We start from the raw sequence: 22,680 nt of genomic DNA on the forward strand, positions 1-22,680 counted from the left end.
AACCACCACCTCTGAACTGCTTGAAATCCTGTGTTTAGCAGACTAGGATATAATTCCATCGCAACCACCACATCTCAATTCATCTTATCTTTCATGAAGCAATCTACCGTATATTTCCTTTGACTGAAGGAATCATAACATAGCTGGCTCCTTAAGATTGAAAACAGTAACTGTATATTGCCAACATCTAAATACTTTAGAGAGTGAATGGAATAATTATATGTACCAAACCATAATTATTTTAGCATTTTGACTCAGACAACAAATAATAGTTCATTTGTCTCAACCATTTATGAGTATTAATGAGACTTTTAAGATATAACAGAAGCCTCACACATATCTTCAGACATTTACAATAGGAGCCTGAAAGTGTCACCTTGCAGCTTCAGTGCAATCCTGACCCCCAACGTCAACAATGTTAAAAGTGTTATTCTCTGAGATAATAACAGGAAATGCTCCCTCTTGAAGCAAGCCTTCTCCATATCTTGTAGGCTGCACCACAGGAAGAAATGTGGAGGAACCCTCCGTTATAGGTAAGTACACTGTTTGCTCCCGCACAGGCATGTGTATAACGGCGTTGACATTGTCATGGGTAGAGACCCTACCACCAGCATTCCACTCTTCATTGGACCCCCCTTGCAGATACCGTCTCTGAGGGGCAACAGAATAAGGTCCTCTTGTAATAATCACATTAACCTGCTGATGTATGGAGGCTTGAGTAGGTGCCGCAACATAGTGAACCTTATGATGCTGAGGTTGCTCACTAGAACATGGTTGATCAGATGTATTGGCTATAGGAGTCATTCTGATCCTTGGATTACAAGAAGCAGTCTTGACCTGTGAATGTGAATTTCGATCATCTTGCTTAGGACTTTGATTACATGCACTAGAACACTCTTTATCAGATGTCTCTGGTATGGGAGTTCTCGCAATCCTTGGCGGATGAGGAGAGAAAACATGGTTTACCTGGGACTCTGCGCCAGAAGCTTGAGAACATGTTTGACCAGATGTATTTGCTTTAGGAGTTATTCTGATCCTTGGATTATGAGAAGCCTGGGCCTCTGAACAAGAATCTTGATGATCTTGCTTAAAACCTTCACTCTGGGCACAAGAACACTCTTGATCACGTGCCTTTGGCATGGGAGTTATCTTAATCCTTGGATTAGGAGAGGGAGTTATCTTAATCCTCGGATTAGGAGAGGAATCATTATTTATGTGGGACTGTGAGTAAGAAGTCTGAGGACTTTGTTCCACTGTTTCAGGCTTTGCACAAGAACAGCCTTGAGGAGATGTACTTGCTATTGGAGTAATTTTGACTCTTGGTTTAGAAGATAAAATTTGAGGGCTTTGTTCCCCTCTTTGAGGCAGTGCACAAGAATAGCCTTGAGGAGATGTACTTGCTATCGGAGTTATTTTGATCCTTGGATTAGAAGATGAAATTACTGTAGTTGTTTTGACCCTGGGATTAGAAGATGAAATTTGAGCGCTTTGATCCACTGTTTGAGGCTGTGCACAAGAACTGTCTTGAAGAGATGTACTTGCTATCCGAGTTGATTTGATCCTTGAATTAGAAGAAGAAATTTTGTGGGACTGTGAGCCTTCTTGCTGCAGTTTCACTAGAGCACGATCAATGATAACTTGCAGCTGCTCTTCACTTGCATCTGATTCTGATGAGTGGGATGAACCATCACCCTTTGACAATACTGCCAAAAAAAAATAAGATGAAGTTAAGTGACTGAGACCCCTCAATTTGCATTGTTGCTAGCTTGCATGCACATAGATATACATCAATGTAGAATGGTGCCACATATATATTCATACAAGCATTTTCTTCTATGCCTCTTTATGACAAACGCTTACATCTACATCTGAACTTTCAAACTGGGAGAGTTGATCTTGTAGCACTTAGACCGTAACAGTATTTATCATGCACACAAAGCATACAGTTGTTTTTTCATTTGAAAAAAACAAAACAATTGTTCTGGTCTAAATGTCCGAATTTTATAAAGAATGTACCTCATTTGCTCAGCCAAAACAAAACAAGAGATACTTCATACCTGAGTGATGGCAATCTATTTGATTAGACATAGGTAAGTTAAGGCCATTAAATCAGCTCTGGATCCACTGGTATATTCCTATGTTGGTCCACATAACAAGATGTCTTGAAAGGTTTCATGGAAAATGTGCCTTAATATCATAAAACACAAACAACCCCAAGGCCACCAGGCCACAGATCTAGTATGCCAATGAAGCAGACATTTGGGGCTCTATGGAGGGGTGAAAATGGCAACATTCTTGAGATGTGCATGGGGCAATGCATCTGACCACATTGCATTTGGGCAGCCTGATGACAGGTTGAAGAAATAGCTGATGACATCGCTGGTCACTCAGACTGCTGGTCCAGCTGTATGCAAATCAACCTGTTTGGTTGTTGCACAAGTAGCTATTTAAGGCAAATCATCTCCATCTTCAAGGACTGTCATGAGGACATGTATTTTTGAAACCTCACTTAACATGTGGATTAATTTTTAATCACATGGTTAAGTAAATGTTGCACATGTGAGGTCTAACTGGCGTTAGAATAAATTTACAAGCCCGGGACCCGAGGAAATCACGGGATGTCAAAAGCAAAAGTTGCTATAGGTTATGCCGCACAAGTACTTAGTGGTATCTGGTGCCAGTTGTTGCCCTAGGTCTAGGTCATTCATTTAGCCATAAGTGTTAGTTGGTGATACTAGGGAAGTGACATTTAATGGTACCTAACACCAATCTGATGGTCAAACATGGTGCAAAGACGCTCGGGAATGGAAGTTGCCTAGCCAATTTAATTATTGGCTAGCCATATTATTTTTCAGGGCACCGAAATAGTTATTAGATTAATTTTCAATATTTAAAGACTGAAAATTAATATTTCATTATGGATAATGCTGGAAAAACCATTTGGGAAGTCTGCCACTTGTCGAAAATGCCCATGCAAAACTAAAAAACGTCTTTAGAGGCTGGAGAGAGGCATTTTTAGTGTATTTAGCCTGCAAGAGAGAGGGAGAAGATATTGCTTGTCTGATTTGCAGCCATTGGAGGACCTTCCGAGACAACCAGGGGCAAGAGAAGACCAATCAACAGCAAGTGACAGCATCTACAGGTTGTTGAGATAGGGCAGCAGCAGTAAATGACTGATTTTCTTCAGTTCTTTTCATCTACAAGTTGTTGAGACAAAACAGCAGTAGTAAATGACAAATTTTCTTCAGTTCTTCGTGAAGAAAGCCTGAATTTTCTCTCTCCTCAGCATTCTCTCTCATCTCCTAGCCTTTCTACAGCCTTGCTCTGAAGATTATAGCATCCAAAGGCTAAGAAAATTTCAGATTTCTCTATTATAAACCCTAATCTATAGCAAAAATTAGGGTTTAACAGTAGCCTTGCGAAGTGTCTCAAAAATTGGAAGCTCCAAGACTTGGATTCAACAAGGCTAAAGCTGCTTTTAGCCTATTCAAGTGGAGGGACCAGCAAATCATTGAATTTGGGACATTTTCCATGTCCATCAAAGTGGGTGAATGCCAATTTCTTGCCCGAATCAAGGGGCAAATCAGACTGAATACTTGCTGGCTATTTTGGACAACAAGGGGAGTTGGAATACCGAAAGGGATTGGGAGAATCCCATTGTACATCTTCTTCTTCTTCAATTAAGTTAAATAAATACCGAAAGGGGCGCCAATTTTGCCGCCAATAGGGTGTCCAATGTCCAAGCTTATATGGTAAAGTGTGCATTTCAGTTTTGTGAATTTGTTAATTGCTCTATATAGTGCTTAATCTAGTTATTTACCACCCTATCCGAGGAGGAAGGCTGGTTACATCGTTCCGTTGCCAGGACAACCACTCAATCCCTTGATTTAGTGGACCCAAGGCACCTAATTGCAAGCCAAAGCTTTGTGTTGGTGCTGCTTTTTAATCTCAGCTGAGAAATTACAGCAATATATCTTCATACAGTGAGATGGACTCAACCAATGATGATGCCTCTCAGTATGGACATTCACATGGAGATAAAGAAAATGCAATGTCCGACCTTGGACAAGGCTTAGACCATGGACAGCAAGCTGAAAATGTTGCTGTTGGGCAATATGCACGGCCTTCAAGGCATAACGAGACCGATGACCAGCAATGTGAAGAGGAATTTGATGACCACTTCAAGAATCGAATGAGCACAGCAACAATTCTCTTTGCCGAATTGGCAAAGGATTCTCAATTTACCTGATTTTTGAATGCTCTAAAGAAGGACAGCAAAGGTAAGAAGAAAACGTCTTCTACACCTTCAGAATAGCAAGATGCACCGAAGCTAATGCCAAACCCTTCATTTGAAGCTCCCAAAGATGCTAATGAAATAAAACAGTTGGTACCTACGGGGCAAGGAATGCAAATGCAAGGCCATTACGGAACTACCAATCCAATGGATTTTGGACAGCTGGGCATGCATGCTATCATGGAGCAGTCAACATATTTTGATGGAAGTACAAATTTTCATGCTATGGTTGGACAAGGACTGCATGCAGGAATGTATGGCACAAATCCCTATGCTATGCAACGACCAATGCATGGTGTGCAAGGCCCAATGTATTCGGCTGAGTATGGCTAGAAATATGCAAAACCTTATGTATAACAGCATTGGCTTGATGCTTGGGACACAAAGTAGTATGTTTGGTACTGCATCTGCACCCCCGAATGCTTATGGGGCTCAAGAAATAAATGTTGGACATGCAAATGCTCCGTTTGGCATTGGTTTTGGTGTAAATTCACCAAATGCACCCTTTTTGCAACAGCCAGTGTATGACAACTTGACACCCAAAGAGGCAACAAAAGACTATGATAAGGGTGGAAAAGCGGTGAAGTTTGAGTCCTTCAACAGTGTACAAGATAGGCTGAAAACTTTGCCTTTCATTCAACAATTTGATGCAACCTATTCAAGGGGGAACTTCACGGAATCCTCGAAGATTCAAAAGGCAACCACTTTCGTGAAAGGGAATGCATTACAGTGGTGGTCCACTCTTTTGATGCAAGGTAGAGCACCGTCAACGTGGGTACAATTCAAGCAAATGTTTGCATCAAATTGGTTGACAAGTTCCTTTGAGGTGGACATCATTACAACTTGGAATAAGCTAGATGCTAAGGAATGTGCATGAGATCCGCAACTTCTTGGGTTTATGTTCTTACTACAAGAAGTAAGTATACGGGTTCGCTAAAATTGTATCTCCATTGCATGCCTTGCAGAAGAAGGATGTGTCATTTAGATGGATAACAATGGAAATTTCAGCATTTGAAAAGTTGAAGGAAAAGATGACTTCAGATCCTGTGCTTGTATTGCCCGATCTAAGGAAGTCATTCATAGTTCAATGTGATGCATGTGGTAATGGCATTGGGGGTGTTCTTATGCAGGACAGTCGAGTTGTGGCTTATGAGAGCCAAATTCTCCACATTGCAGAAAAGAATTTGCACATCTATGAGAAAGAGCTCTTGGTTGTAATTCATGCACTGTCTACATGAAAACGTTATTTGTTGGGGGCTCATTCTACAGTGCAGATAGACCATCAAACTTTGAGGTACTTTCTGACGCAAACAAAGTTGTCAAAGAATCGTATGATTTGGGAAAATTTTCTCTCTATGTTTCATTTTCAGATTGTACATATTGATAGTATAAAAAAATTGTTGTGGCCGATGCACAGTCACGTAAGCCACAAATTTCAACCGTCAACATGATTTATCACATTGAGTTGGATGCCATGAAAGAGCAATAGATTGCTAATTCAAACTTTACTAATGTATATTATCAGCTTTGCAATGGCCAAAGGCATGAACACTTTGTGCTAAGAGATGGATTTGTAATGATGCATGGACGACTGTGTGTCACAAGGCAGTTAAGACCTAGAGTTATCACTGAAAGTCATGCTCCTCCGTATGCAGGACATAGAGGTATTGATGCCACGGTCAAGGAAGTGGAGCATTTCTTTTATTGGCCAGCTTTGAGGCATAATGTAGAACAATTTGTTAAGACATTCATCGTATGCCAGAAGGTAAAGCATGATAGGCAAAAGATGCCACGTTTGTTGCAGCCCGTGCATATTCCAAATGGGCCTTAGTAGAGCATTGCAATGGACTTTATTTTTTAGCTTCCTAAGACACCTACAAGGAATGATGGGATATGGACTATCATTTGCAAGTTTAGCAAACAGGCCCATTTCATTCCGATGAGGAAGAAAATAAAGGTTGATCATATAGCACAATTGTTTTTGCAGCACATCTTTAAGTATCATGGTATGCCAAAGTCGATCATTAGTGATCAAGACCCCCGGATGACCAGTTTATTTTAGAAGGGGTTGTTTGTGAATATGGGTACCACGTTGAAATTCTCATCATCCTTCCATCGCAGACAAGTAGTCAGTCTGAGGAAGCAAATTCCACAATGTTAGATCTTTTGGGGTGTTATGTTTCAGACCACAAGATACAATGGGAGTAGTATTTACCCTTGGTTGAGTTTGCTTACAACAACACAGTGCATAGTTCTGCGGGCAAAGCTCCATTTGAGATGGTTGATGGTGGCAAGAAGGTACCATCTATTCTACAAACTAAGGATAAGATCTTTGAGGCTGATCATTATGTGGAAAACTCAGATGTAGCCTATGCAAAGATAAAATATGCACTTCAAAGATCGCAAGAAAAGCAAAAGAGCGTACTTGATTACCACAGACGTGCTTTGCAGTTTACAGAGGGTGATTATGTATTCCTGCATTTTGAAAAGGCAAGGCTGAAAAAGATGAAAAGAAGAGAAAGATTGTATTTGAAGTTGAGTTTGAGATATTATGAGCCCTTCCAGGTGTTGGAGAATATCAACGATGTGGCATATCGACTAAAATTACCTTCACATTGGTGGATACACAATGCCTTTCATGTCAGCTTATTGAGGCCTTTTCATGGTGATGTGTCAGAGGATATGTTTGATGAAATTCAGCCTGAGGTTGAGGAGCTGGATGAGATTTTGGTACCCAAGCAAATTTTGGGACATAAGGAAAAGAAAGTCAAAGGTAAAGTTTCCAGGAGATACTTAATGAAATTTCAAAATTATTCACCAATGGATGCTAAATGGATGGAAGAGAATGACTTGGCAAACCACTATCATAAAGACATATATTTTTGAAACTTCACTTAACATGCGGATTAATTTTTGATCACATGGTTAAGTAAATGTTGCACATGTGAGGTGTAACTGCAATTAGAGTAAATTTACGAGCCCGAGACCCAAGGAAATTACGGAATGTCAAAGGCAAAAGTTGCTATAAGTCATGCCGCACAAGTACTTAGCGGTATCTGGTGCCAATTGTTGGCCTAGGTCATTCATTTGGCCATAAGTGTCAGTTAGTGATACTAGGAAAGTAGTGTTTCAACGCCAATCTGATGGTCAAAGATGGCACAAAGACGCTCGAGAATGGAAGTTGCCTAGCAAATTTAATTATTGGTAGTCAGTTTTTTTCTAAAGCACTGAAATGATTATTTGATTAATTTTCAGTATTTAATTTTATTTTCTTCTCCGAGTTGCGCATTAAGGGGAGGAGTTATAGTTAGTATCAACTTGGCAATTGCCAAAGAAGTTGAGCGTTCTCTCTTTGTCTCCTCCCCCTCTTCATGTTCACTTTCCTCTTTCCATTGCGCACTCTCACATGGTATCAGAGCCACGAGTAGGTGTCACAAGACTGTGACAACTAGTATCTTTTTATTGATTTCTTTATTACATATTTTATTTGGTTTTTCTTTTTGGAAGGATCCCTCTTGAAATCTAAACGCCTGAGTTGCATGGCCAGTATGTGAAACAAACAGAAATGTCTAGTGAGTCAAGACTGGACAATTAAGGTCCAGTATAAGTCTGGAAGAGACTGATGGCACTGTAGATTGACAAGCCTGGAAGGGACTTGTGAAAGTGTATATGGACAAGTGTGTTGAAGAACTAGCCTGGAAGAGACTAGTTCAAAGTGAAGATGGGCAAATCTTCAAAAGATTAGTCCATGTGGGGTCATCAGTGGAAATTCACTTTCAGTTGAGCTACATTACAGATTTGGATGTAGCCATAGTCTGCAAAGATGGTCAGAAGACTAGTGGGGATGCAATGGAAGCAACTCCTAAAAATTGTTACATGTATGCCATGTGTCACAATTTGGATATAAATTCCCAAAAGAGAGAGAGAGGGCAGCACAAAAACGAGTTTCAATACATGGGGGACTCATTTTTGTGAAAGGGCGATGGATTGCTGTAGATGGAGAGCTCTTGAGAGCTGGCCTACCTTGTCTATGTAGCACAGAGGCTTGAGCTTGCTTTCTACTCTCTCTTTCTCTCCCTGACAGTGTGGTTATGCTGCAAAATCAAGGGCCTTTCTTCTGATTCAGGTACAGCTATGTGGAATATGCTGTTTTTGCATGAGGCAAGAGCCTCTTTTCTTCAGGCACAGGAGCAGTTGTTTGCAGTTCCCAGCAGGGACAGGTGAGGGTGTTAACCTCACCAAGCAAGTGTCTGAAACAGCACTAAATCAGTTCTAATTCTGGACTGTTCAAAGGCTATTTTAGAGCCCAATTGATGCCAGAATCAAGGGGCGTTTGGCACACTATTTCTACATTTTTCTTCGTGGATTGGAACCACATTCGCCATTGAGCCGTATGCGAGGGAACTTGCAGATGATGCAGGACAGTGCAGGGAACAAAATGAGCTGAAAACAGGTGTCAGAACAGGTCTGAACCAGTAATTACAGTGGGCTGAATAGTATAGGGAACAGTAAGAGTTGTAAACAGGTTTCAGAACAGGTCTGAACCAGTAAATATAGCAGGCTGAAATGGTCAATTCTGCACTCCAACCAGAAGATTCAGACTTGGGCAGAGTTTCCCCTCCTGGTCAACTTGATTTGGGTCAGTAATTGTACTATTATGCTGCCAAATTTCACCCAGAATAGGTGAAAGACAGCCCATTGTACTTTCTCTCTTTAAAAATAAAGAAATACCGCAAGGGGCGCCTGACTTAGGGGCCAACAGGGTGTCTGTATTGCAACAGGAGCATTCTAGCTTCCTGTATTTCTTCTTGATTCTGTGTCTTTAAGTTCAGGTAAAGTGGACGACTGTAAATTGGGTGAAAGCATTTATATATCTTGGTTGTACACTACCGCCCTTCCCAGTGAACAGGCCGGTTACATGGTTCCATTGCCAGGATCGAATCACTTTTTCCTTAAAGAGTGAGCCAGGGTTTGTTTGGGTGTAAGACACAAAATTGTGCATTATGGCTGATAGAAAGGAAGACACCAGAGAGGAAGTGTCTGCATCACAGGAGATCCCTGTTGTTCATGAGGTGGGAGAGTCTTCTAGACCTCCACAGTTTGTTACTCCTGTTATGGTTGAGCCACAAGTTCTTACAGCTTCTTCTATGGATGAAGACATTTTCAAGACTCAGTTAGTTGCTGCTGTGAGTATGTTTACTCAAGTGATGCAGAATCCAAGGTTTTTGGCATTTTTGCAGTCTTCCCTTCCTTTACAGCAAGTTGGGCAATCTGCAAAGATTTCGGATCCAGTAGAGGTCCAGGATAAGGGTAAGCATGCTGCAGATTCAGTGGAAACACCAAGGCAGCTTGCAAAGTCAATGGAGAATCCAAGATTGGTTCCGACTATCTAGGAACAGGTGGCAGAAACGCTAGTTACACAAGCATTGCCAGTTCAGCTTGCCACTTTACAGCAGCCAAATGTTGGCCTAAATGGACAGGGAAACAGTTTTCAGGCTTTACCACAGGTTTTCCCACCGACCTCTATACATCTTGGGTACTTTGGAGGTGGATCTGTATTTCAGAGTATGGCTGGCTATGTGCCTGGAAACCAGATTTATGTACCAGGAACAGTGTTTGGGGGTACACAGGGTTTTATGCCAAACCCCGTGTATGGCAATATAGGCATGCAGCCTGGATTTCAGGGAGTTCAGGGCAGTTTTGGCATGCCACAGGGCACTTTTGGTATGGCTGGTTATCAAAATCAGCAAGCAAGTATTGTGTCTACAAGCCCTGTAGTCAGTGGTCCGACAACTCCTATGCCACCTATTAGTGTTCCCATGTTACAGGCATATCCTACGGATCCTTTGATGGCTCATGAGAAGCCAAAGCCATACAAGGAGGGTGGTGCAGCCGTACAGTTTGACATCTTTCGAGAATTTGAAGATAGAACTAAGGCTCTCTCTTTCTTACAGCAGTTTGATGCCGCATTTGCAGGAGGGAACTTTACAGAGCCTTCTAAAGTCCGGAAAGCTGCCACTTTTCTTAAGGACAATGCTAGTCAGTGGTGGAGTACACTGTTGATGCAAGGACAAGCTCCTGCCACTTGGACTTATTTTAAGCAAGTATTTGCTTCTGCTTGGTTGACCAATGAATTTGAGATTGATGTTATGTCATCTTGGCACAATTTGGATGCATCTAAATGCAAGGATCTGGAAGATTATAACAAGAAGTTTTGGAAGGCTTTGCTTCCAGTCACTTCTTACAGGGTTGTGCCATTGACCGAGCAAATAGAGAAATATTGTTGTGGGCTGCCCAAGGAACTTCGGAATTATTGTACAAAGACAAAGGTCACCACTTTGACTCAGTTAATTGAGAATGCCACTACAGGAAATGCATTATTGTTGGGATAGTCAAGTGGTTTTGGGGACAGCATTAAACAGGACAAATCTGAAAAATTTTCAGCAAAGAAGCCATTTGGTAAACAGGTTTATCAGAATTCTCAAAGCACAGGTAAACCTTGGCAGTTCAAGAAGAAATCAGCCATGTCCTTTGGACAGCAGTCAAAGGACCAGAAGAAACCTTTTGTGCACAAGTCTCTTGAAGAGAGAAAGGCTTTAATGGCTGAGAGGAAATGCATTATCTGTGAGCAGACTGGTCATATTGCGTCTAACTGTCCGGACAAGAATAAGAGATCAGCTGATGATGATAAAGAGGACAGGAAAGGAAAGAAGCCCAAACCTTCAGCAGGTTTAGTGCCAGATATGCTGGGAGACAAGCCACACTCGGATGCTAATGAGCTCTACAGAGCTTGGAGTAAAGTTAGGGATCAACATGTACTTATTTTCTTTGATCTTTGATCCTGGAGGTAAGGCAAACTTTATCTCACCAGAGTTGGCTTCTACTTTGGGCATCAGAGCAGATGAGATGGGCTACACAACAGAGGTAGGGTTGGCATGTCCTGGCCACTCAAAGTCTGTGACACCCATTCTTGGAAAGCTGCGTCTTCATATACAGTCTTATGTTGATGCAGAAGAATTTTATATCATGCCACTTGAAGGCTGTGATGTCTTGTTGGGAATGCCATGGATGTTCAGAAAGCATGGTGTGTTGGATGCCTTTAACAAGACACTGACTTTGGAACATAGGGGAAAGACTCATGTGCTTGATGTGAAGCTTAAAGGAGAGTCTGTACCTGTTGTATCGGCTTCTGCCATTACATCTGTAATAAAGAATCATCTTTCTGCGTACTTGATTTTTGCACGTGATGTCAAGGATAATGATGAGTCAAATTTATCTATGTTAGATAGAGACAGGTCTGCTTTCTTGTCTGAGTTCAGTGAATGTTTTTCTGACTCATTACCATCACAGTTGCCACCAAAGAGGTCTGAGGATCATGCAATAGATTTGGTGCCGGGCAGTAGCCCACCAAATAGACCTCCGTATAGGGTTAGTGCAGCCCAACAGAAAGAGATATTGAGCCAGGTAAATGAGCTGTTGGAAAAAGGGCTGATTCAGCCAAGTTCATCTCCCTTTTGCTCACCAGTGCTCTTAGTGCAGAAGAAGGATGGCTCTTGGCGCATGTGCATAGATTATCGAGCGTTGAACAAGAGTATCATCAAGAACAAGTTCCCCATTCCAAGGATTGACGACATCCTTGACCGTTTGGAAGGAGCGTCAATTTTCAGCAGGATAGATTTGAAGAGTGGATACCACCAGATCAAGATTAAGCAAGAGGATGTGCATAAGACTGCATTTAGGACCACATTTGGTCTCTATGAGTTCTTGGTAATGCCATTTGGACTTACTAATGCTCCTGCTACGTTTAATCAAATGATGGACAGGGTTTTTCATCCACACAGGCAGTTTGTTGGTACATTCTTTGATGACATGATTGTCTCTTCAAAGAATGAACAGAAGCATAGAGAACACTTGAAAGCAGTCTTTGATGAGCTTTGCAGTAATAGGTTGCTTATCAATGGCAAGAAGAGTGAGTTCTTCTTGGAAGAAATCCAGTTCCTGGGGCACACAGTGTCAAAGGATGGTGTCCGAATGGATCCTGCTAAGGTTGAAGCAATTAGAACATGGCCAGATTTGAAGACTGTCCATGATGTTAGAAGCTTCTTGGGTTTGTGTTCTTACTACAGGAGGTTCATTCGCAATTTTGCAGAGATTGCTTCACCTTTACATGCTTTACAGAAGAAAGAAGTCTCTTTCCAGTGGACACAGAAAGAGATTTCAGCTTTTAATCTTCTTAAAGAAAAGATGACTTCTAGTCCAGTGATCATTCTGCCAGATCTTAGGAAGTCATTTGTTGTCCAGTGTGATACCTGTGGCAATAGCATTGGTCCAGTGCTAATGCAAGATGGCCGGGTAGTAGCTTATGAAAGCAGAATCTTGCGAGGGCCAGAGAAGACTATGCAGGTCTATGAGAAAGAATTGTTGGCTGTGATTCATGCGCTTTCTTGTTGGAAACACTACCTACTTGGGGCAGATTTTGTTGTCCAGACAGATCATCAGACATTGCGTTATTTCTTAACTCAGACGAAGCTGTCAGAAAAGCATATGCATTGGGCAAACTTTTTGTCAATGTTCCATTTTCAAATTGTGCATGTGGAAGGCAAAAAGAATGTTGTGGCTGATGCTTTATCAAGGAAGCCACAAATTTCTGATCAGCTTGTCAATGGACAACATCATGAGCATTATCTTCTCAAGGATGGTTCATGTTGATCCATGGTAGACTATGTGTGACTATGCCATTGAGACGGAAAGTTATGACAGAGAGTCATTCTCCACCGTATGCAGGGCATCGTGGTATTGATGCAACAGTCAAAGCAGTAGAGACATTCTTTTATTGGCCTACTTTGAGAAGGGACGTGGATGCTTTTGTGCGGCAGTGTTTGATTTGCCAGAAGGTCAAGTTTGACAGGCAAAAAGCACCAAGGCTTTTACAGCCATTGCCTATTCCAAATAAACCATGGGAAAGCATAGCTATGGATTTTATCTTTGATCTTCCAAGGACACAAACAGGAAATGATGGAATATGGACTATTATTTGCAGGTTTAGCAAACAAGCTCATTTCATTCCTGTCAAGAAGAAGATAAAACCAGATCAGATGGCACGTTTGTTTATGTGCAATGTCTTCAAGTATCATGGTATTGTTAGCAGAGTATTTGTCAGCTCGTGTGAGTCTGAGCTTGATCTGGGCTGGGCATTTTTATTAGGTATTTTAGGTATTATTCTGGTGTGGCATTTTCTGCCAGTGGAGCATTTTATGCACCAGTCGGCCAGCATTAATGTTGGCCGACCAGCATTATTGCTCCCCACTTTTTCAGCCTATTTATACTCAATGCTCCTCCTCAGTCATCATCATCATCTTCACCATCTGTAGACTCTGTGGAGAGAGGAGCCAGAGCCAGTGCCTGTGCCCACGCAGCCAGCGACTCGCTGTTGTATGCGACTGTCTCGTATTCAGATATATGGATTCCATTTCCCGTGCATACATTTGAGTTCTCATCTGTATCGTGTTCTTTTCTTTTCTCTTTTTGTCTTGTGTTTCAACAGTTTATTTCAGCACATGTTTATGCTTCCACCGCTGCTCCACTTCTGACATGGTATCAGATTTCAGGATCTATGCTCCTGCTGTGTTTTATTGCTGATTTCACAACTGTTTGGTACCCTTGCTGATCAGCCGACTGCTGTAGCAGCCCGGCGACCTGTTTTGGGGCTGTTTTCAGCCTGCATTTTTTGCAGTTTTGACATCGTCTGCTGCCTACGCACCCTCTGCTGCCTGCGTTTTTCATCTGCAACTGCTGGCAACAGTTTTCTACTTGTTTTTCTGCAGTTTATAGCCTGTGTTTTGCTGATTCAGCATCTCTTGTGGCTGGGTGACTGTTAATTCAGGCCGTTTTTGCTGTTTTTGACAGTTTTTGACTGATTTTTTGCCTTTCTGCAGCAGATTTTGTCTTCTATTGATCAGATTTTGGGTTATATTGCATGTGAACTCTCATTTTCTGCAGTTTGTGCTTGTGTTTTGGCTGTGTTTTCCTCTCTAAATTCCATCTATTCTCTACTTCTCTTCTTATCCTCTCCATATGACTCCTCCGTGCACTTCCACTGATGATAAGTTACATGGACCTGATTATCTCACATGGAGTGCTGTCATGAAAGCTTGGTTTGTGCAGAAGCGGTTATGGTACATCGTCTGTGAAGCTATTGCTCGACCTCTCCGTCCTTTTCCTCTTCCTAAAGACTTTGATGAGGACAACCATGAGGAAGCGGTGCTCACATGGGACTCGGATGATGCCTGTGCTTACTCGGCGTTGCTTTGGTGTATTTCTAAAGCAGTCTTACCGGCGGTTACCTCCTATAGGACATCTCCTAAAGTATGGCAGAAGTTGCAGCAGATGTACGAGGCACCCTCCACCATGCGGGCAGTCACACTTTATGGCCAGCTCCAGCAGATAAAGTTTGAGCTGAAAGATACTATTCAGTCTTTTCTTCTTCGTGTTACGCAGGTATAGGACCAGCTTCGGCACATGCAATCTGCTCTTCCCGAGGCGCATCTCGTCGGGACGGTCCTCTACAAGCTCCCCCCGGAGTTTGATGGAGTGGCCAATGCTTTGCAAGCACAGACATCATCGACTCCTGTCAGTTTTACACATATGACCTCGATGCTTCTTGAGCATGAGACATCCTTGAGATTACAGGGGCGGCTTCCGGCACATTATGGAGGTGAGGCTTATGTAGCTTTAGAGCGGGGTAACGGGAAGAAGAAGTCGAAGGCCCAGTGTTATCACTGTGGCAAGAAGGGACATTTGCGGAAGGACTGCAAGACGTTAGCGGCTTCCAGGAAGAAGGAGCAGAAGAGGAAGCGGGATGTTGACTCTACCGATGAGTCCTCTCCTTCATCAGACTCCAACTCAGTTCCTCCGACCAAGGTGAAGTCCAAGGCGCGGAAGGGATCCTCTTCTTCGGATCGCGGGAAGGGCTTGGTGGCCCCTTCCTCAGCTGCTTTCTAGTGGTGGTGATGAGGTCATCCCTCACAACTCTCTTATGACAGAGAGGGAGTGTGAGCGGGTGTTCAGATGGGGCAACCGCGCCTCATCTATACTTTTATACAGGTGCACAGATTCCAGAGAGGGACGTCCCTGACGCATCAACTTCAGTCTGGCGGAATCAAATCCTAGAGCTGGGATTGACATCCAGGTTCATGATGAGCTGGTCATCTGACAGAGAGAAGGAGGCTTTCGTCTGGAGCTCACATGAGGGGACACTTTGGCGGTCTGGCCAAAGGCGGGGAATCCATGGTCACCTATGTTCAGGGGCATTTTTGACAAGATGATCTAGTATGCTACTGCGAGACATTGGTGATGGACACAGAGACATTCTATGATCTTCTCTATTTTCAGGTGTGTGGTACAATCGACATCGACATCAGGTTCTCTCCGAGGCACCTTGGTGGTGGCTTGATCACCCACTGCTTGGGTATCCATGGTTCTACTTGGTGGTTCTATGTTGTATAGTTTCTGATCCCTTTTCCTTGTACTATTGTATTGTATCAGATCACCCATGATCTGAGAGAGGGTGTTAGCAGAGTATTTGTCAGCTCATGTGTGAGTCTGAGCTTGATCTGGGCTGGGCATTTTTATTAGGTATTTTAGGTATTATTCTGGTGTGGCATTTTATGCCAGTGGAGCATTTTATGCACCAGTCGGCCAGCATTAATGCTGGCCGACCAGCATTATTGCTCTCCACTTTTTCAGCCTATTTATACTCAGTGCTCCTCCTCAATCATCATCATCATCTTCACCATCTGCAGACTCTGTGGAGAGAGGAGCCAGAGCCAGTGCCAGTGCGCACGCAGCCAGTGACTCACTATTGTATGCGACTGTCTCGTATTCAGATATATGGATTCCATTTCCCGTGCATACATCTGAGTTCTCATCTGTATCGTGTTCTTTTCTTTTCTCTTTTTGTCTTGTGTTTTAGCAGTTTATTTCAGCACATGTTTATCCTTCCACCGCTGCTCCACTTCTGACAGGTATGCCACAGTCTATTGTCAGTGACCGTGATCCACGGATGACAAGTCTATTCTGGAGAGGCATATTCGAGAACATGGGCACAACGCTTAAGTTCTCATCGTCATTTCATCCACAGACTGATGGACAGTCAGAAGAGGCAAATTCTACTGTCTTGGATCTGCTTAAGTGCTATGTGCCAGAGCACAAGTCAAAGTGGAAGCAGTATTTGCCTTTGGTCAAGTATGCATACAATAATATTGTGCATTCATCAACAGGCAAAGCCCCTTTTGAAATTGTTGAAGGTGGTAAAAAGGTTCCTCCCATTTTACAAACAAAGGATAAGATCTTTGAGGCAGATCAGTATGTGCAGAGTATGGGTGAAATGTATCAGAAAGTTAAGCATGCCCTTGACAGGACTCGGACAAAGCAAAAGAAAGCTGCTGATCATCACCGTCGTGAATTGTTGTTTTCACTTGGTGATTGGGTACTGTTGCGGTTTGAAAAGGCACGCTAAAGAAGCAGAAAGGCAAGGAAAGTCTTTTCAAAAAGCTTAGTATGCGATACTATGGGCCTTTTCAAGCAACAGAGAAGATTAGTGATGTCAGCTATAGGCTGAAATTGCCTAACAATTGGAAGATTCATAATGCTTTCCATGTAAGTCTTCTTAGAACTTATGTGGGTGATGTGCCAAAAGATATGCCAGCTGAGGAACAGCCCGAAGTTGAGGAACTTGATGAAATTCTTGTTCCAGAACAGGTATTGGCACACAAGGAAACCATCTCCTATGGCCAGCCAAAGCAAGAACAGCTCTAATGGTCGCCATACGAGCTGTGGGGGCAAAAGTATCATGGCAGTCAATCCCTGGGCGCTGTGCAAAACCTTTAGCAACAAGGCGAGCCTTGTGCTTATCCAAAGAACCGTCGCTAAGGTATTTGGTCTTAAAGACCCACTTGACGCCAATCACCTTCTTATGCGGGGGGCGGGGCATGAGTGACCAAGTGCCATTCCTCTCAATAGCCTCCAACTCGGCTTCCATAGCTTTCTTCCATGGTGCGGACTGTAAAGCCTCCTTCACGGAGGTGGGCTCTCGATCCTGCATAACACGGGTCATCAAACAATAGTTAGAGCAAACAAGCTCCGTAGAATGTGCCTGGTGCCGCCGTGACCGCCGCGGACCATCCTGCGGTCCCCACTCCTCAGGAACCCCCTCGATCCCTGAATCACGGAGTGTGTCACGGGCCCAACAAGGAGGAGGCCGAACCTCCCCTCGTCTCTCTCCATCAGCAGAGGACTCTGGAATATCCACCAGTGGTAACTCCTCTGAGGTGACCGGTGGAACAGTAGACTCTGTATCAGAAACAGAATTATAATCAAAAGGCACGGGCGCCAGTGGAACTGTAGAAGGAGCCCAACTCTCCCCTGGATCTCCAAGAACGGGATGCTCCTCACCCGTTGACATAGCCAGAACCTCCACAAACCACACATCGCGGCTAGTGTACACATCCCGCTTGACAGGATCATACAATCGATAGCCTTGGGACTAGGAGCTAACAAATACCTGTCGTCGAGAAGCTACGTCAAATTTATCACGGTGAGCCTTGGAAATGTGAACATAGGCATCACACCCAAAGACCCGAAAGTAAGAAACATATGGCTTCGTCCCAAAATAAGCCTCAAACGGGGTCATCCCTTCCACGGCCGAAATAGGGGATCGATTAAGGATGTGGACAGCAGTAGCCACAGCCTCGGCCCACAGAACCTGAGGGGTCTGTCGGTGCTCTATCATGGTGCGCGCCATCTCGATCACACTGCGGTTCTTCCGTTCAAAAATGCCATTTTCCTGAGGAGTGTTGGTATTGGCAAACTCCTGGTGAATTCCTTTATCTGCACAAAACCGAGTAAACTCATTAGAAACAAATTCACCGCCCTTGTCGGATCGCAAGGTCTTCAACTTCCGGCCCGATCGGTTCTCCTCAAAGAGAAGCCAATCCTTGAAGTGTGAGAAAGCTTCTGACTTTAATGCCAAAAAGTAGGCCCATGTCATCCTGCTGTAGTCATCCACGATCAGCATGAAGTAAGAGCTCCCACGCAAGGACTCATTCCTCATAGGGCCGCATAGATCCGTAGATACAAGCTCCATCGGTGAAGTAGACCGCCTTGAAGCTGTGTGGGGAATGGCATCCCTATGCTGCTTCCCCCGAATGCAGGAGACACGTGGCTGCTGGCTCACCACTATATCCGGCAACCCTCGAACAAGCTGTCCACGTGACGCCCTCCGAAGATAATCATAGTTCAGGTGACCAAACCGAGCATGCCATAATTCTGACTGTGACTGAGAGGTAAGAAAAAGAGTAGAGAGGGCGGTGGAAGACTTCAGTTTATAAATGCCGTTCTCCTCATATCCAGATGATAGAACCTTCCTCGATCCACGATCAAGGACTCGCACCGTAGTACTGTCAAACTCCACCAAAAGGCCAAGGGAGCAAATCTTATGAACTGAAAGGAGATGGTACCCTAAGCCTGGTACATGCAAAACCTCTGAGGTATGGGTACCACCTCGTCTATCAGGAATAAGCTGCATCTTACCCCGACCTGGATTCCACACTCTAATCTGCGTTTGTGGCAGCTGTTTTCCTTTAGAAGCTGTCTGCTGCATTTCCTGATCCGTTCAGAGTGCAACACACTATTCATTTTATCTCTACTACGGTCCACAGAGAGAAAGGGAGGTTTAAGGTCATTGTATTCACTTAGGATAGTAGGTGTTCATAATTCATTTTCATTCTCTCTAAGTTATTCTTTACCTTTGAGTTCTACTATTTATCATTGTGTTTTGTTGTACACTTTGTGTTTATCTTCTTTGCTCAAGTATTTCTTTACAACTACCTGCCCACAAACAATGATCCTAGAACTATCCGGCCAGTGAGAGTGTTACCCAGGTCTAAAACTATTCACATAGCTTAATGTCTAGAAAAGAAGTGTTGCTTGCTGTAGGTGAGAGTCAAGGCTGCATGACATGCTAATATGAGAAACCCTAATTTCCACTGATGTGACTATGATGAGGCTACTATCATATGTAATGGACTAAGAGACTATGAATGTATCAGGGCTCTAGACATTATTGCTAGACTCTGTGAAGGCCAAAGTGTTAGCATCTACTTCTAAGCATTAGTCTAAGTCAAGTGAGGACTCCGGGAGCTCTATCATTGTCACAGTCTACAATCTATCGTGTATAAGATTCCTCCATTTCAAGCACATCAAGTGGAGGTTAGGGTTCCTATGCCTAAAACATTTGTCCACTATCCACTAGTTCATGTAGCCTGTGCACACTCCACTAATGATCATTAGTGGAGTAAATTTCCAATTTTAGCCACGTGGACGTGGCAGCTAGGCAGCATTTGTCATCATCAAGACAGCCATTTTGGTAGACAACATCCTTTTGGCATTAGGTCAGTCTGTTCTGCCTCTATTGCCCATCCATAGGCAGCCCAATCCAAGCCTTTGCACATCCACCATTCCAGCCACTCATATTCTCTCATCTTCCTCAGATTCGCATCCATCAGTCCAGCACCCTCACTAACACACCTCCGCAGCATGCAGGGGCTGATTATGTGCAACCTTGTGTTAATGTTCAGGTCAGTGTTTTCTGTAAGTTTTTTGTGCATTTCATTCTGCTCTTCTCTTCTCTCCATGTTACTGCTCCCGTTGCACATTCACATGGTATCATTGCCAAGCTGACTGTTGGTGAGCCCTTCTATGCAGCAGTTTTCATCTGATTTGCTGCATTTGAACACCCTGCAGCCAAGAGACCTGTTTTTAAGCCCCTTTCAGCTGTTAGCACTCCCTCAACCAGTTGGTGTCATCATTCTGAAGGCATTCTTCCATTTCAGCAAGTCATATTCCAGCCTGGAGCAGTCGTCTCCCTTAAATGCGGCATTCAGAAATCTCTCCCCTTCAAAATTCAGCCTGTACGCTGTCACGGCCTTTGTGATCCTAAAACACAGCTTTTGATGCAAATTGCAGGTCATTTTGCCTTTCCAAGGCCGCTGAACTCAAACCACAGTAGTAACCAGAGTGCCATCCACTCTACTTCTCCCCTCTCACATTCAGGACACCATCACCTGGGAGGAGTTAGTCCCCATGGTACTTGGGTAGGATGCGTGACATCAGGAGACAAGATGTAGAGGAGCAGGGTTTGTTAGCCGTGCTTTTGGAGCTGGCGCATTATTGAGGAAAGGATGAAGGAAGAAGAAAGGAAAACAAGTAAAAACAGGGTCTTTTTCTGACTCTGATTCTGACAAAGAGGACAAGCACAAAGGGTTTCCCAAGTGCCAACACTAAGGAAGGGCCTTGCATCCCAAGAAGAAATGCTCAAACAAGTACCCTCACCTTCATCCTGGTGCAAAGAATGGAGTGAAGGCAGCTACCCCTTCATCCACATCTGCTCTCAATGTTACGACGGAGTCAGTCTTCCTTCACATCCATCAAGTGGAGGACTTTCCCTCGACTCTTGAATCTTCAAAAAGGCCTTGGTTCATGGACAGTGGTGCTAGAGTCACGTGACTCAGACGTGTGATTGGGTCCAGGACCTTAGCAAAGGCTGGACGTGATTCAATTGCAATTTCAATTTAGGCTCTTGGACTGGAGAACCTACACCTCCTACCTGATGTTGATGCTGAACGATGCAGTCAAAAGAATTTGATCTCTGAACTATGACCTTCCACGTTAAGAGTTCTAAGCAAAGTCGATCTAGTAATTAAGCTCATTATTTGCAATACTTTTCATTGAAGCTTCAAACTCATAGCTTAGATATTTACAATCACCACATGAAGGGCCAACATTTAATGATAAACATTCAATGTTTCATACGTGTGCTATTATGAAGCCACTTACAAGTGAATAAAGTGTCCAAACAAAAAACTGAAATAAACAACTCCCAACTCACGTTCTTTCAAAGAAGCCCAAGCAACCATGGCTGCATTCTTCTCAGCTTGCTTTTTGGATCTAGCCGGATCACCCTTGAACTTCATTCCTGCTAGTTCCACTGTGGACATAAATAAGAGAAGATGCCCAGGACCTGAAGTTGAAGTAGTATATTCAGGTAATCGTATTCCTGCCCTTTGTGCCACCTCCTGCAACAAATTTTTGCACGCCCCAGTCTCATCCTGTCAAGTTCAGAAAACTTGTCAGTTTCCCAAAAGCTGCAATGCTTTAACACATGTTGCAAACGGCAATACTATGCCTAAATGATGCTACTATTGTTGAAAGGCACTGCAATGTTAGCCTACCAAGGCTTGTGAAGCTAGGGTTTGTGTTGGCCCACTTTTTGATAAGCTATTCAGGGCAACTTCAGCTGCTGCATGTTCGGCCTGCCGAAGTGTGCTGCAAAAACTTGGACTTTCAAAGGTCTCCTCATTGAAGGTCACCATTGCTTTGAAACGTGGAGCATGGTCAGGGCCCTCCCTGATGCATGCATAAGATGGTAAATTGAGGGAACTGCGCTGTGCAAGCTCTTGAAGTTTATTCTTGTACATGCCGAGATGCAAATCAGCAAAAGACTGCAATAGTAATGTTAATTTTATTTAATAATTTACATAATCAAGTGTAAAACCTCACAATTCACTGTCACCATATTGCTGCAATAGGTAATCATTGCAATCATATAGCAATAGATGCATAACTTCAATCTGTATCCAAGTTCCTCATCGTCACCGAACATAAACAGTTTCCTGTGAAGGGAAAGCATATACAACATGCGTCTAAATTCCAAAAGACAGAAAAAACCATTTCTTAATTGACGCCACAATTCACATTTAAGCATTGTAACAGGTAATCATTCTAACCACAGACCAATAGATGTTTTAATTCAATGTCTACACTGGCACTGAACCGAAGCAGTTTCCTGATGAAGAAAAGCATGTACAACATGCGCCCAAAATCCAAAGACAGAAAAGACGATTTGCCTTAACTGAAGCCACAAATTCTCGTGTAAGGGTTGGAACAGGTAATCGTCATAGTCACAAAGCAACAAAGGTCTACACCGGCACTGAATCAAAGCAGTTTCCCGATGAGGAAAGGCAAGTTACAACATCAAATCCAGAAGATAGAACAGCCATTCGCCTCAACTGAGAAGAATCGGATCCAGTGCGCGTGTAAAAAGAAAAACATGACAAACAGTAATTTTGGTAGCCATGGAACTTTACCTATCGCATCACAGAAAGAATTCTGTCAATTTGTCAGACCAGATTTGCGGATTCAATGGTGTAGAATGCGATAATTAGCTTGACTGGGAAGGCGACTCCACCGCCTGCGATCGATATACAAGGGCGGGACGTGCATGTGCAAAAGGAATCAGACAGGAAAACCCGGAACACAGATGCTTGTGT

At 43.3% G+C, this 22,680-nt stretch overlaps 2 protein-coding genes across 6 annotated transcripts; one reads left to right on the forward strand and one right to left on the reverse strand.

Annotated features, from left to right (window-relative positions):
• Positions 1–212: 212 nt before the first annotated feature.
• On the reverse strand, positions 213–22,680 carry LOC148039699 (uncharacterized). 5 transcript variants are annotated; one of them, XM_087693153.1, is made up of 6 exons: positions 22,498–22,680; positions 22,264–22,340; positions 21,911–22,023; positions 21,583–21,757; positions 21,240–21,459; positions 213–1,703 (listed from the first exon to the last, which is right to left on the reverse strand). In XM_087693153.1, exons 3-6 carry the CDS (start codon positions 21,970–21,972, stop codon positions 373–375), a joined length of 1,788 nt encoding a protein of 595 aa, XP_087549279.1. In that variant the 5' UTR covers positions 21,973–22,023; positions 22,264–22,340; positions 22,498–22,680; the 3' UTR covers positions 213–372. The 5 variants fall into 5 exon arrangements, with proteins under 5 accessions (XP_087549279.1, XP_087549269.1, XP_087549296.1 ...); XM_087693143.1 differs by lacking the exon at positions 22,264–22,340; XM_087693170.1 differs by lacking the exons at positions 21,911–22,023; positions 22,264–22,340.
• Positions 11,157–20,070, forward strand: LOC148039700 (uncharacterized). The gene is made up of 4 exons (XM_087689886.1): positions 11,157–12,340; positions 16,668–16,781; positions 16,934–17,053; positions 19,930–20,070. The coding sequence occupies exons 1-4, from the start codon at positions 11,201–11,203 to the stop codon at positions 20,068–20,070; spliced, it is 1,515 nt and encodes a 504-aa protein (XP_087546012.1). The 5' UTR covers positions 11,157–11,200.

This window comes from Lygodium microphyllum, chromosome 2 (assembly GCF_053477565.2).
Source record: "Lygodium microphyllum isolate KBCC chromosome 2, Lygodium_microphyllum_v1.1.10, whole genome shotgun sequence".
Taxonomy (NCBI): Eukaryota; Viridiplantae; Streptophyta; class Polypodiopsida; order Schizaeales; family Lygodiaceae; genus Lygodium; species Lygodium microphyllum.

Excerpts from the sequence above, each read along its gene's own strand:
- LOC148039699 (XM_087693134.1), bottom strand. The coding sequence starts at position 21,828 with ATGTACAAGAATAAACTTCAAGAGCTTGCACAGCGCAGTTCCCTCAAT. Across the intron at positions 21,460-21,582 it reads CCCTAGCTTCACAAGCCTTG|GATGAGACTGGGGCGTGCAA; the intron begins GTAGGCTAACAT and ends TGAACTTGACAG. Across the intron at positions 1,704-21,239 it reads TTGGGCTTCTTTGAAAGAAC|TATTGTCAAAGGGTGATGGT; the intron begins GTGAGTTGGGAG and ends TTTTTTTGGCAG.
- LOC148039700 (XM_087689886.1), top strand. The coding sequence starts at position 11,201 with ATGGGCTACACAACAGAGGTAGGGTTGGCATGTCCTGGCCACTCAAAG. Across the intron at positions 16,782-16,933 it reads TGTTTTCACTTGGTGATTGG|ATTCATAATGCTTTCCATGT; the intron begins GTACTGTTGCGG and ends AACAATTGGAAG. Across the intron at positions 17,054-19,929 it reads AAATTCTTGTTCCAGAACAG|GTCAGTGTTTTCTGTAAGTT; the intron begins GTATTGGCACAC and ends GTTAATGTTCAG.